The sequence below is a fragment of the Rhinatrema bivittatum genome, chromosome 11 (genome assembly GCF_901001135.1).
Source record: "Rhinatrema bivittatum chromosome 11, aRhiBiv1.1, whole genome shotgun sequence".
Classification (NCBI taxonomy): Eukaryota; Metazoa; Chordata; class Amphibia; order Gymnophiona; family Rhinatrematidae; genus Rhinatrema; species Rhinatrema bivittatum.
The window spans coordinates 91,314,468-91,329,878 of record NC_042625.1 but is presented as its reverse complement, the minus strand read 5'-3'; the positions used below and the strand labels follow the sequence as shown (position 1 = coordinate 91,329,878).

The 15,411-nt window shown below is 44.8% G+C and overlaps 2 protein-coding genes across 3 annotated transcripts in view; both read right to left on the bottom strand.

Annotated features, from left to right (window-relative positions):
* Positions 1-5,129: 5,129 nt before the first annotated feature.
* Positions 5,130-9,824, bottom strand: LOC115073484 (fatty acid-binding protein 2, liver-like). Its single transcript, XM_029571926.1, has 4 exons — positions 9,682-9,824; positions 6,873-7,045; positions 5,791-5,880; positions 5,130-5,262 (listed from the first exon to the last, which is right to left on the bottom strand). The coding sequence occupies exons 1-4, from the start codon at positions 9,746-9,748 to the stop codon at positions 5,212-5,214; spliced, it is 381 nt and encodes a 126-aa protein (XP_029427786.1). The 5' UTR covers positions 9,749-9,824; the 3' UTR covers positions 5,130-5,211.
* A 4,595-nt stretch (positions 9,825-14,419) lies between these two features.
* The window catches only part of MYOM3 (myomesin 3), a 54,926-nt gene continuing 53,934 nt past the window's right edge, over positions 14,420-15,411 (bottom strand). For both annotated transcript variants that reach the window (XM_029619598.1, XM_029619600.1), the window contains one exon: positions 14,420-15,164. In XM_029619598.1, coding sequence (XP_029475458.1) covers positions 14,898-15,164 — 267 coding nt within the window. In that variant the 3' untranslated portion in view covers positions 14,420-14,897. The remainder of the gene's footprint in view (positions 15,165-15,411) is intronic.

The following is a 15,411-nucleotide window of genomic DNA, read 5'->3' as shown; positions in this document are numbered from 1 at the left end:
ATTTTTTTGGTTTTATGTTTTTTATTCTTTATTGAGTTTTTGTAAGAATGCTAAATACTGTTAAGACAATGGTATACTTGTTACTCCTGGGGAATTCTGCACACAAAAATTTAAAATCCTGTGTACAAAAGCTTAAAATTCTGCAAAAATCTGCATACTTTATATTGGCCAAAATAACACAATATACATGATACATTTTAAATTAATTACTTAAAGACTAATACAGAAAAAAGTTATTACGTAAAGATGCAGTTTTAAATATTTTGAGCACAATTTCCCTAGAAGTTCACTGTAAGAGTGTCTCACCCTCTCTCTCCCTATTCACTTGGCTAGTCTCCTTTCACTTTGCCCTTTCAGGCCCCAACTCCTCCACCTGCCACTATCTCCCCCCTTCTTTAAGCTGCAGGTCCTAAAACAGCTAAGACCACTCCTTCACTTCCATGATTTCCGTTCAGTTCTTCAAGCCATACTGTTTTCAAAGACAGACTACTGCAACGCATTACTACTCGGTCTACCTGCCTCTTCTACTAAACTTCTACAGATGCTGCAAAACGCAGCAGCCAGGATTCTTACTAACTCGCGCCGTAAAGACCACATCACACCAATTCTAAAAATCCTACACTGGCTACCAATCCACTATAGAATACCCTTCAAGACTCTCACTATCATTCACAAATCTGTCTACCAGCAATCCTCACTCCAACTCTCCATCCCCCTCGAACTTCATGCTTCCACAAGGCCGATCAGATCCGCATACAAAGGCTCTCTCCAGGCTCCCCCTAGCAAATTCTTGGTCCACAACTCCATCCATAAACGAGCACTTTCGACAGCGGGTCCGCTCCATTGGAATTCTCTCCCCCAGACATACGTCAGGAACAATGCCATCTATCTTTCAGAAAGAAACTGAAAACCTGGCTGATGGTCCAAGCTTATGGTTGATCGAGCCTCTATCAACCAATATTGTCTCTTTCACCTTCCTACCCATTCCTTATCTTCTCCCTCCCCCCCCCCCATTCCTGCCCTGCACCTACCCCCCCCCCACCCCCCCCCCCCCCCCCCCCCCCCCGCTTACCTCCCCTGTTCCCCCCCTCCACAGGAAATTTTTCCTAATAAGTGCCTATGATAAATCACCAGCCAAATTATTTAACCTTTGTTAATCTTTATCTACCTCGATACTTAACTGTTTTTGTTGATGACTACTTTCAGTAATCTACAGTTATAATATCTTAATAGCTTTCCTGTCTTCCAAGCCCATGTTTTTTGCTCCCTGTTTAATGTAACTTTATCTTCTATACAGTTGTTAAATGGTTTCCCCTTGTTCCATTGTAAACCGGTACGATAAGACTTGGTCATGAGCATCGGTATATTAAAAGAACCTAAATAAATAAATGCTCAATCCTTTTCACTCATCTCCACTCCCAAAGTTTGACCTCTCTCAGTACTGCCCCTCACACACAGGCTCCCTCTCACACATACACAGGCTCCCTCTCCCATGCATACACATCTCCTCATACAGAATCCGTTTCCCCCCCCTCCTCCGTACATACACAGGCTCCCTCTCTTGCACCTACACCCTCACAGGCTCCCTTTCTCTTTCACATATATACCCTCACACAAGCTACTTATGTCTCTCTCACACATCCCTGCACACTGGCTCCCTCTCTCGCTCACCCCGCCTACACATAGGCTCCCTCTCTCACCCCACATACACCCCTTCAATCGGGCTCTTTCTCACACATACACATACATACACAGGCTCACTCTCTCACAAGCAAGCGCCCTCACACAATCCTTTTATCACACACACCAGCTCCCAGTCTCTCACACATGTACACACTCCTTCACAATCTCCTCACATAGTCTCCCTCTCTCTGGCACCTACACCCACGCACCCTCATACATGCCCACTCTCTCACCCGCCCAGGCTCGCAGACATTTACACATACACACAGACTCACTCTCACCTGCTCCATCTTCGCTGTGAACGGGACAGGCTCCGCTTGTGGCACGCCGGGGCCTGCCAAATTCTAGGAGAACGGGAATTTTGCAGGAATTCTGTGCTCCGCAGTTGCGCAAAATTCCCCCAGGACTAACTTGTGTTTGGTTTTAAACTGGAATCTGGCTAGGAAGACACTGACATGAGTGAATGTTAGAACTTGTGTACAATAAAGGTTATCCTTTCATTTTAGTATTTTAGGTCAAACTGACCTTCACTCTAATGGCTGCTCTTTAAAAGGATAATTTTCACATTCATGTTGATCTACAGAGCTACATTGTTTATTTATTTATTTTCTAACTTTTGTAGACCATGCACTCAGCAAAAGCTAACTGGAATGGTGCACAACCATGAACAGAATACATAATATACAAAATGCAATACAATCATTATTAAAATAACCTCCTCTAAAACAAATATAACATTATATGACAGCACACTTTAGATCCAATTTGGAGATTAAAGACAAGCAAAACCAACCCTCTATCGCTAACTTTAGCAGCCCCCCCTCAAATAACCTTCCTGAAGGAGGATGATGCCATTGGAATCTATGGAAATACATAGTGATAGATAGATATAGATATATTAAGACGATGATACCAAGGAAGTCTATGAGGAGCAGAAAAAATGTTGACACTGGCCATCGAAGAGGAAAGGCAGGAGGCTAGAAAGATTGGATGGGGGTGTGAGGGGAAAGAGAGAAATAAAATTAAAACAAAAAGCAAAATTAACAAAAGACAAAAAAATGAGTAAAAGAAAGCAAATTTAAAGCTATAAATGATTACACCTTGTTATGTCACAATGCTGGCCCCTCCCACTCATTCAGGGACCTCTAATGGAATTACTTAGTTTGGATCTGACTACGCTGGATGAGGATATAATCAGAACCTAGGCCTTCATGGATTCAGAGTTCTTACACTGTCAGACTACATTGGCTACCAGTTGAAACCAGGATTAAATTCAAAATCCTCTGCTTCATCTTCAAATGTTTGAACAAACAGGCCCCAGAATATCTCAGCCATCTCCTTGCCTTTTACACTCCAGCTAGAGCGTTCCAATCCTCGCAAAAGGGCCTTTTGTCCTCCCCATCCCTGACTTCTGCCAAACTGAAGGACACAAGATTAAGAGCCTTCAGCTACCATGTTCCCAAGATCTGGAATGAGGTTCCTTTACCTATCCGCCAGGAAACATGCTACCTCGCTTTCCATAAAAAAGTCAAGGCATAGCTGTTTTAATCAGACCTTTCCCCAGCCGGCTTATTAAGAATAGCCATACAGTCGCACTCAGTGTTAAATATCTGCTCAAATCTTAATTTCTGTAATCCGCTTTGAGACCAAACCTGGCAAAAAGTGGAATATCAAATGTTCGTAAATAAAAACTGACACACATCACATGACTGTAACAAGTGTGGGAAAGAAAGAGGTAAACATCAGATGTGCAGAATCCATAGCAAGGGAATTAGAATTGCAAGGTAAGAGAAAGCCTGGGCTGTGTTTTGGGAAAAATGCCTGCGTTTTTCAAAACACGGTTTCAGATAGACAAATGGAAATGGTATAACTACTGTATCCTGCCTGAGAGGCAGGAGGAGGGAGATGGCAGAGGGACAAGACAGTGAGAGAGAATCCTCAACGAAAGAATCAATTCAGCTGCCCTTATAACTGTAAGAAACTATTTGTACTATGGTATTATCATTACATCTATTGCCTTTGCTATATCTGTGTATTCTGCCTGGCTTTCTGGAACACTGCTAATCCTGGTATTCACTTTGAAGTGTCTGAATGGCGGAATATAAATAAATGCAAGCCTGCTGTATTTTATTCTTGTGTCCTTATCACATACACACACACAGTGAACCTGCAATAGGATCCCCCACCCACAGCAACTTCTGCTTTTACTGCTATTTTGATTTGTATGATTGACTTGCACATGAAGAGAACTGCTTTAGCACTGCATAAAAATATCCCACTGGTGACACAAATTAAACCTTTAGGTTACCTGACTGTGATTGTGACTTGGAGGTCAACTTGTTTTACTGATTAAACCAGACTTATTTGCACAATTACTGCAGTGAAACTGGAACAGAAAGCAAAGGATGTGTTCTATCTAGAGGCAGAGTCACAAAATAATTTACTGCCATCATCAGAGAATGGGTGTGCAGATGGACTTGGTGGGGTCCATATGAGCTTTTCTCAGTCCTCTGACACAACAAAGACAGTGAAACCCAGATTTCAACATAACCGTGAGGCTGCAAAGGAACTGGACTGATCATTCCCTCTGGATGTTTCTGACCTGTTTCCTGTGACACGTGGTTCTCAACCCAGTCCTACAGAATCCGACTCCCCCCCCCCCCCCCCCCCTCCGTTCTCAGCTTTGAGAGTGTCTCCCATGGATATTTATGAGATACACTATCATATATGGGTCATTTATTAGTGTAATTTGATGCTAATGTACTATTGTTTACTAAAATGTGCTAATTAACTTGCGTTAATGGCACAGGTTAATAACATTCAAATTAGGTTTGTGTTCATTTGCTAGTGCATCAATACAGATGTTATCCCCCCAAAACGTAACTACACCTCCCTGATGTGTAAGTAAGATTCTTTTGTTAACAGGTCTGTTACTTTTGCACTTTTTCTATGTACCCATAGAAAACGAGTTATTTTTTTCATCTGATTTTTTTTTTGGGACTGGGCAGCCACTTCAAAGCCAATAACATGCAGGTATAGTAGCATTCCACTGTCCCCAGAGGGTTTATAATTTATTTAACATTGACGTTATATTCTACTTTTCATGAAATGAATGACTTCCCATTGTTATAGGAGCATTAGTGGGATTTTCAGTTTTTTGTCTGCTTCTCTAACCACTACACTACTTGTTAGCATAGGGCTTTGTGTTACAGCATTCATGTCCTAATTTAATGCATGCAGGAGCACTGTTTTGCATGGAAACTAGAGTGTGTGCACTAACGGTGCTTTTAACACATGTTAATGCTTGCCAAAGCTTTTGCCCACTTTACAACCTGGGCTTCTTTGGTTGCCTTGAAATCTAGACTGGTTTGTACCCTCCAGGATGAGTTCTGTCCAAAAGCATTTCTACTAATGATAGGAAAAGTCCAATTAATTGGGAAACAGGCTTAGACGATATTTATGTTTATTTTATGTTACAAAGTGAGTCACAGCCGATGTAAAAGGAGACCATAATAGTTCCAAGTCTCTTCAGACTTTCCTGCTTCTTCTGGTCAGTGTTGCTGATCCAATGGTCAAGATCTATAAAGACAAATAATTATTGTTAATTTTTTTTCTCTCGCAAGGTCTGCACTTCCCGCTGATTGTATAGATCGTGAAATGTAATCCCTGCGTTTTACAGACATCTCAGCGCAAACCACACGTCCAGCATGCCGTACACACAGGCTCCAGGCCTCTTCTTGTTCTGTGGGCACTCTTCAAGCTGTCAGCCGCCTGAAAGCAGGACGCAAGCTGACAGCTTTGTAATCTCACAGCAAACGGAGAGCTCTGTTTTGAGAAAACCCTGCTCATACAGTGGCCATGTGGTAAGAGACACAAAAGGGGACTGAACTGGCACAAGTCTGAAACTTGAGAGTGGCCATGCTGACCATCAAGTCTAGGACCCTGGCTCGACTGTTGGCAAGTTTCAAACATGCGCTAATTCAACCCGCCCCGTTTTGTGTCTGAACTCTGACTGAGCTGGAGAGAAGCTGGTTCAAATTGGCCTCGTCTGGTGGGTGTATCTTCCATTGTGAATTGGTCTGGGGGCGCTCCTGGCAGGCTACTCACCTCCACCATTTCATTGCCTTTAACTTCCTGGATGTGGGAGAATTTTTCTGACTTGCACACAAGCTTCCCACCTTCTAGGTGCACCGTGCACTGCAGACACAAAACGGTCACGATATTTATTTATTTAAAAGTTGTTATATACCGCTCTTGCCAAAGGATTGTTCCTAGCGGTTTACACTTACATTCGCAATATAAAACAACAAAATAAAACAAACATTACATTAGAACTAAATATGAATACAGAATAAATCTAATTCTGCAGTCTATGCAATCCGATGAGGGGATGTTGCTTGTAGGGTTCTAAGGCCTGTCCTGTTTCAGTTTGACATCGAATGCTTTTTTTTAAACAAGTCTGTTTTTTAAATTACGTTTGTGCAGGTGGTCAAGGTATTAGGCAGGGCATTCCAAAGAATGGGACTTATATCTCAGCCATTGTGAAACACAGAGCAATTTTGTCATGGTGTTTCACCTTGTCTATAATTCAAGGAACACACACATATTTTATTCCTGGAATAGGGGAGAACCTCGTCAATGCTTTGAAAACCAACCAAACCATAAAAAGTTACACATTGTGTCTGAGGCTGGAAGCTAAATCCTGTAAATCACTATTGAAAAAGTGCAATCGGTTTTTCTCTTCCCGGCGTGTTCAAAACCTGGGCTTGTATTTGCTGGATTTGGCACCGCCAATAGTTGCTGGAATATGCATCTCTTCCAAACCAGAGGAGACCGGGGCACTGCAGTTTGCACAGTAATAGTTTTTGTGCCTGTTACAACCAAGCAGTCAATAGTAGGCTAATCCCGTCTGCATGCAGCTGTGCGACAGAAAACCAGACATGTAATACTTTAGCAGTGAATATAACGGCTGTATCTGACCAGAAGGCGTTATCGCTGCATGTCACCATCTGACCAGTCAGGCAGGGGTGGACAGCACTATTCTAGATGTCCGTACATAAAGAGAGAGAAGTATGTATCATATCTTTACCAACAAATGCGTTTGTGTAAAGGATTCTGTCTCAAAATTCAACCAAAGAATTTCTGTGGTAAGGAACTGTATAAAGCAAGGGCCGGGAACCCCCTCTTACCTTCATTTTTTTGCCATCCATGGAGGTGATGTCGGCTTCTTTTCCGATAGTGAATGAGTTAGTTACGGACTGTTTGGGTGTTTTGGAAGTGACAACAAAGCAGTCTCCATTCTGCTGGATTTCAATGACTGGATTAATGTCTTTGGCAACCTTGATGATATCATCCGGCAGGCCTGTGGCAGAGAAGAAGGGAGAATTGTGGTCCACGGGCTCACAGGTAAGATTTTAAAAGGCCCGCGTACGGCCGGGCCTTGTGCACACACTATGGGGGTAATTTTCAAAGGAGTTACGCGCATAAATGTAACTACTATTGTAGCAATTTTCAAAAGCCATTTACTCACGTAAAGTGCACTTATGCGAATAAATCCTATGGACAATTCAATGGCATATATTGTAGCAATTTTCAAAAGCCCACTTACTCGAGTAAAGTGCATTTACATGCGTAAAACCCAGATTTACGCATGTAAATGCTTTTTAAAATCTGGCCCCAAGTGCATTTCAAAAAAAGGCCCCGATAAGCGCAGAAGTGCAGGACCTGAAAAAAAGGGGCGGGGTCTGGCTGGGGAGGGGCGGAGGCACAGCGGCCATTAGACCCTGTCCCGGGGAAGCGTGCGCCGGCAGCCGGCCAGCGCATGCAACTTACTCCCGCTCAGAGGAGCGGGTAAGTTCTTCAACAAAAACAAAAAAAACTCCAGTTAGGGTAGGTTTAGGAGTCGGGGAGGAAGCCTAGGGTTAGTGAAATGGGCAAAGGCCCGATCGTGTCGTGGCGCAATTCTCTTAAAATCCACCCCCTCCCGCGCATGGAGGAGGCCATGTGCATGCGGACATTAAAATCCAGCCCGCATGTGCGTGCAGGAACCACATTTTATAACCTGCACACGCCGACATTCCCACCTCTATAATGTCAGCATTTCAAGACTCCGCTGTGGTTCATTCAAGGTGAATGAACCACAGCCTCCTATTGTCAGCCCTGTTTGTAATTTAACTCTTTCCTCGCTAGCAGATTCCCACATTTTCCTTCTTCCCCATGCCCACCCCCTCTCCATTAAGGTTTGCAGTTTTGGTGGGTTTTTTTTTTTTTAAATAAAGTCCATACTCCTGTTATTCTCAACATCTTGCTTCTGCACATTACTGGTGTCTTCAGTTTGACTCCTACCCCTGAAAGTTCATGGGATGTCTCTGAGCCTTCAGTAAAATTAGCTGGTTTCCAGCCTCCCTTCCCCCACTTTTCTGGACCCAGCTTTGCTCCAGTATCTGAATCTAGAACACGGAGATACTCCGTGATGCCAGGGCAGAGGAAAGGCCCTGAGCATTTACAGCTCAGACACCTGCCTTAGCTGAAGCATCATCAGGTAAGCCCATGAGGGGGGGTCGGTGCTGCAGATTCTTACTCCTGAGCAGACCTGGGGCTGGGATCATCATGACAAGTTTGCCATCCATAAAATTAGAAAAGAAAATACATGAGTTTTCCTTTTATTTAGACAAGAAAATAGGTTGCTGAAGAACAGGTAAATGGCAAGTTTATCTGTGCTGTGTGAGTTGCAGCCAATTAAAATAAAGCATATCCCTCCACACTATCCCTAGACACACATACATGCATACTGTACATATATCCTGACTGTGCTAGCATAAGGTGTGATTGTGCTATTCATACTTTGTAAACTTGCAGAACAGTATTGGACTGGCTTTTTGCCTGAATGCTTTCTGCCCTAATAGAGTATAAAGCAGACTGTAGCCGAGGGCGATGACCAGAATCCCTCTGTTGTAATATTTTAGCTGGCTCTCTTTGCCAGCCACCTGCTATCTTTAATCTCATTATTTCCCAGGCCCCTGCATTATTGAAAAGGCTGAGTGCAGCAAAGTATCATCTCCGAGTCCTGTAGGATGATCAGCGATTAAGAGGCTCCTTCTGCAGGGCCGAGGAGCGGGAGCCTGGGTGCAGGCGTGGCTTTGGAATTCAATGGGCACCGCAAACTACCCCCAGAGGTAACGCGGTCGGTTTATTCCCCCATTGCCATGTGAATGCATTCAGTTATTTCATATCTATCTGTCTAGATATAGTATTGTAACCTGCTTTGATGCTTTAGGGAATAACAGGATATCAAATTTTCACTGAATAAAGAAAGTGTTATGTCAGAGAATGAGAACATGACAAGGTCCACCTTTTTAGCTCAGCACATAATCTAGTTCTTTGATGCGTTGATACATTTTTGTTTATTTTCAAGAATATTTTCATGCTTAATTAGTAATAATTTCATTTTTTATAGATTTATTTATTTGCAAGTTTGCTCATGTTTACGTATACAATTGTTGCAGAAAGGCTTTGCTGTCTCACTGCGCTTGCTCGTGCTGAGAAGGGAACTTTTCCAAGAATCCTGTTCTGTGCAAAGCCTTCTGGGCCTGTTTTGATGGTGGAAGGATATTTGCGTGCATGAGTGTGCACATTGCTGAAAATTTGTGCGGTGGGCCTGCCTGTGGGTTATGGAATCTCACAGCATTTCAAAGCAATATTACGTCAAGCATTCATGGCCAGTGGTATTTAGATGTCCAGTTTGGAGGGACCTTTTGTTTCCTTTGATACGGTGTTGTATTAAAATTATAGTCCCCTGTCTGCTGGGTAGATAAGTCCATATGTTAAGAGTGACTCGCCTCCGATCAAGCAGTGGCAGAGCCATGGCTTGACTGAGACAGAGGGAAATAAAGAGAGAACGTATCCCAAAATAAGACAAGAGTGGCAGAGCTGGGTTCTGGCTCTGTGCTGTGACCCAGCCATGGACTGCAACCTGGGCGAGTGAAGCAGTCAACTTACCAACAGCCTGGAGGAAAGCTTCGTAGTTCTCCTGAGCGAACACCTGCCAGGTCCCGCTGAAGGCCATGGTGCCAGGAGAGAGTAGGAAGGAAGCTGCTGTTAGGAAGAGAGCGGATTAGCTGGGGTGAGCCTTATTTATATTACGGGGCACTACAAGCTAGACTCATACTCTAGGTCAAACACTTATTGCCCAATTATTAACAGAAAAAAAAAAAGATAAATTATTAAGCCAGTGTTGGATCTGAATGGAAATAGCCTCAAGTTCACAGCGGCTCACCAGCTTGCCGTGATGTTACTTTTTTCTGGTACATGCACCCTCGTGACCATCTCGAAAAGTCCTACACTTAAGGGAGAGGATGCAAGGTAGCCCTGCGTGGCTTCTGATGGCTGCTAAAGGGAAGGCTATGAGTTAGGGACAATAGAGAACAATGAATGAAATCCAGCTGACCAAATATTTAAAAAGAAATGTCCATCCATCGAGAAGGTACAGAATTGAAACTCTTTTTTCTACTTAGTACGAGGGTACGCGAGCATATCCGCAGATTTACTAGGCTTCGGACGGGGTTTATTAGATGAACGCTGGCAGATTCAAATGCCCCGCAAATCATGATCTCAGGAAAGGGCTAGTGATTAAGGCATGAATCCCAACCCAGACACTGCGTTTCGCTCCCACGGAAGCTACGCCAGGAGAAATCCCAACACTTTCATGGAGTCTAACCCAGTCACAGCCTATAAGGTTGCATGCCAAAATATTTCTGTAGGAAACTTCAACAACAAGCAGAACACCCCATTGCTAGGGCACTTAGTTCCTAGAGAAAATGACTTCTATTGTAAAAAATTAGTTTTAATACAATAAAACACAAAATAACCTGTATAGCTCTAACATCCCACAGATGTTTACCTGTTATAAATACAAGACCAGAGCATTAATTAAACTTAATAAAGGGTATTATTTAAGGAAGGGATTCCACAATAATGATCTTAATTAATGTATAATAAATAAGAGAGCACTTGGGTTGGGATTCACATGGATTTCCTGGAAACTCAGAAAGAAGCTTTTCCCTATGGAGTTTTTATATCCAAGATGGAACTTTTAAGGGTTTTTTAATTTGTTTTATTGTGCTGTACTTAAAGATTTTGCAGACCGCCTTTTATTTTAAAACTGGTTTTCCATAACTTTTGGATGAGCCCCTGTTTTGCCTTCTTGCGTAATATATTTTGTTACACCTCGGATCGACTGCCCCGGTGCTTCCTTTCTCTAACAAGCCCAATTTGGAGGGCACCTGTTGGCCAAAGTGTGCGCGAAGAGAAGGATATTCACGAAGCGTTAGCGCTGACTGGAGAGAAAACATTCATCAGACGATGCCAGTGCGAGCGCAAGTCCTGGTCCCGGCAAAGGTAGGCGTCTTCTTTTCAGCCCTGCACACGCCCAGCCGACGTTTAAACGCAAGGAGCCCCGCCTACCCTGTGCACGGATATCGGCTTCTCGCCAGGCCAGCAACGCCCGCGTCCCACTACAGGGTGCGAACCGCTGGTCAGCGAATGTAGCACCCTGTGCAAATATGAACCTGCGTAGGGGAGTTCGGCGACGAATCAATAGAACGAAATAATGCCCGCAAAGAGCTTGAACGCTGGCTGTCCTCAAATACGTTCAAGTTAAATCACAATGAGACAGGACTGCCCTGGTTAAAATGAGCCACGCCGGCCCGGGCCTGCCTTCAGATTTCCCGGGGACGACACGTTGCGTTTTTAGCTGGACTCAGCCTTGGCTTTCCAGAAGCAGATTAGCGTAATTATTAGACTATCACCGACTTATGCCGCTGCTTAAGTGAAAATGCACTCCAGCCTTCAATAAACAACTTCAATTCACTGCGAGCAGAGCTACCCAAATGTCATTTGGATAGGCTGCAGCTGCTCGGCCGATCACGACCCATGCAAACGGCTTCTGAAAGCTCCGCACGGGTGACCTGCAGCCCCGAGAACAGTTCAGAAATCTTCCTCCTTATTTTTCGGAGTTTTGCATGAGCGCGCTGCACCCGATCAGATCTCCCCGGACCGCAGCCAACAGCCTCCTTCTTTCAAAAGTGGTGGAAGCTAAAGCCAGAGGCTCCTCTTGGGCCGGGGCCCTACAGCTCCGTTATCCACTAGAGCCACTGATGATTTTTTTTTTTTTACTTTCAGAAAGATGTGCAAAGCTTGACTTTTTTTGTCAAAAGCTTTGAAGTAGATTTTAAAAGCGTTGCTCGTGCAGAAAAAAAAAAAGGCCGCGTACGCGGGCCACGCGCAAGTAACGCGGGTTTTAAGAATGTGCGAAGTACACGCATGCAAATCCACGCGCGCGTCAAGAATAAGGGGGTGGGGAAAGGGGCGGGGCTAAGACACGCTCATAACTCTGGTTTTTTAAATAAAGCTGACCGCGGCACGCGTCCGTGTGTAACTTTGCTGCGGGTCCTGATGAGGAGCAAGATCTAGAGATCTCGCCTTTTAGGGCTTTCAGCACAGTGTGAAGGTTCGTTGCCAAGTGGGGGGCTTACAGGGATGAAGAACCGGAGGGGCCTTGAAGACCCTCTTATCAACTAGACAGACTGGTGGACTAAGTGGAAAAACTGGTTTTTCCCTCTTGCCAGCACATTTTGAAATCCCCCTGCAAAGGCGAGTAAAAGCCCTAGTGGAAATACGCGTGGGACATTTGCTTGAGCCCATCCTGCTTTCAGCCGAGGAAAGCAGGTTACTCGGGGGGGGAGGGGGGGGGCCACGAGCGGTGCCTCTGCTTGTGTGTGTGCGAGAGGGATTGTGTGCGTATGAGAGAGCAATGGTGTTAGTGAGAGAGAGGGAGGGAGCCTGTGTGTGAATGAGACAAGGAACCTAAGTGTGTGTAAGAGAGGGGGTGAATGTCTGAGTGAATGAGGTCGGGGCCGGAGCCTGGACCCGGGGGGGGCAGGGCGGGCGCAAGGCAGAAGGTTCACCCAGGGCGCCTAATACCCTTGTACCGGCCCTTCAGGGCAGGGGGATTTTACCCGATACGCGCATACTTGCACGCATGATATAAACATCGCAGCATATCTCAGCTCCTGCATCAATACGTGTTCCTCTTAAAATTAGCTACTGTGAATGATTCTTTCTGCTTCCGCGTGTGCATGGAGTCCAGCATTTTCTGTTTCTTTCTGATGAGAATAAGGTTGTGTGCGACTTGGTGCAATGTTCACTGTCCTCGCCTATGTCCTCAGTGACTTATGTTTCTATTCTCTTTGCATTTGTTTTCTGTAGCCTAACGGGAGAGGCGGTTAACAAGTCTGGAAATAAAAGAAAATCAATACATTAAAAAAGATCTACCCAGAAAAATGATGCACCATTTCCCCCCCACTGAGATCTCTCCCGCTTTCGTTCTTGTTGTAGCAAACACTTAAGAAACTTAAATAAACACATTGAACATAAAAAGAAAAAAATCCCTTTTTTTCTCTGCCTCCAAAATGGCCTGCAAGAGGCCAGAATACCTCTGGCTGATTTAGGCGAGGCGCTTCTTGTTTTAACTTGCTTAATAGGCCCCTGAACCTTTACAAATGTCCTCTTGACTCCGTATTTGCAAGAAATACAAGGGAAACGCACGATTTCATAGGATGATGTGGCCTGTGGGTTCTCCTTTAATGTCTGGCGGACACCGCTCCCCTTTCGTGGAACCAGTGAGGAACGTTTCCGACTGCAAATGCAGTTTTTCACATGGCATTTTCACAGCGGGCTCTGTGAAATTAATCTTAAATCAAGTTTTAATAACAAGAATTAAATATTCCTCAGAACAAAAAAAAATGCCTCTTCAGCTTTGGAGTCTGAGAGAGGCCACTGACCGTGGAGTTGAAAGCCCTGGTTAACAGTGACCTCGGTACACTCTGCTCTCAAGGCTATACTTGTGACATGCTGTGCTAAAACTGAATACCAGAACTCTCGTCCAGCAATTAACACAGGCAGCTGAAGCACAGTCACTGAGCGCTCTCTGCTTCTCTCTGTTGTTTTACTTCACTTTGTCTTTAAAAGTGCCTTCTCCCTCGTCATGCCCAGTATTAGCAAGCTTACTCAAGCCAGGGTGCTGCTGGGCTGATCACAATCAGAACCCTGTCAGAGAGGCGCCGTGGAAGTCCAGGGAGCAAACAGCATCTCAGCAAGTGGAGCAGCTCCTGTCAGAGCCCCCTATATAAAACCCAGCAGACGCTGCCTGACCTGTGCATGTACAGCCTGAATCCAGCACAAGTGCTCGCAGGACGCCTTTCAGAACAAGGAAGGCACTTGTAGCAAAACGTTACACACCTTCTATGTTACAAATAAAAGTATTACAAATGCATATATTTGTAATGCACTAGGTAATAAAAAATTGAAACCTTCTTTCCACTTCCTCTGCTTAGTGCAGTTTGTTTGCCTACTTGCAAGGGCTTGCAATACAGAAATTCTGCGTTTCACACTTTATTAAATGGTTTCTGTGGGTACATACACTAAAAAAAAAAAAAATGTGAGTCCCCAAGAGGTGTGCATCCAAGAAGGCCCTGCTACAGGAAGCACGATGCCCAGGTCTGCTGTCAGACTTGTCCTGAGCTATGAGAGGTTAACAGGACACTGCACGAACGAGGCAGCCAGAATTACCGTGAAAGGGCCTAGGCAAATAAAGGAATTCTCTCCAGCTCTCATAGGCCACGGCCCTGCAGAAGAGAATACACACGTTTTTTAAGCAATGAAAGTCAGCACACAGGTGTCACGTGATCCCCTTTTTATTAGATAAACCCAGCAAAGTTTGTGGACTAGCAGGAGAACTACACTACACCATTATGTTTTGATAATCTCAGTACAGTCCTTGCCAGTTTGGTATGTTCACCTCATGCTGCTCCGTGTACAGCAGTGGTCTTCACTCCCAGCCCTCGAGAACCGCCAACAGGCCGGGTTTTCAAGACATCCCAAATAAATATGCATGAGATAGATCTGCATATAATGGAGGCAGTGGGCATGCAAAGCTCTCTCATGCATATTCATTAGAGACATCCCAAAAACCCAACCTGTTGTTGGTCCGTGAGGGCTGGGGGAGATACCACTGGTGAACACATTGTTTTCCAGAGTATTAGTGGGGATCCCTTGGAGACTCTTCTAGGAACCCTGTTCTCACTCCGCATGTACAACAAATCTCCTTTTCCAATCAGGCCTGCATGGGGGGGGGGTTTGAAGGAGCTGCAATGGCTTTACGACATTTTTCTCAGCTCCGCTGGCTCTTCTCCATGTTTGAAGACGCTGACGGTCACCTGGCCCGTCTCTGACCCATACTTGTTCTTGACGAAGATGCCGTAGCGCCCGGAGTCATCGCCGCACACCTTCTCGATGGTCATGGTGATGACCATGCCCTTCACTTCCAGCTTGTAGCGGTCCTTGAAGACGACTTCCTTATCGTTCTTCAGCCAGGCGACCTCGGGAGTTGGGTCTCCAGAGATGTGGCACGTCAAGCACAAGGTCTGGGAAGAGAGGGGCACAGTGTCACAAGAGGGAATTCACAGCTGGCTTTACAGGAGGAGAGTCCGACCCGGGATCTGAAGGGACGCCGCTACAAAGAGGGAAAGTTAAGATATTTTGATAAACACCAGCTGATCCCCAAATATCTCAACCAGTAAACAAACTGATAGGTGCTTCTGCTTGACCCTTAACTGCAGGAAAACACCAGGCCTCGGAGATGGAAAAGAATCGTTTGTTTGCTAATATTGG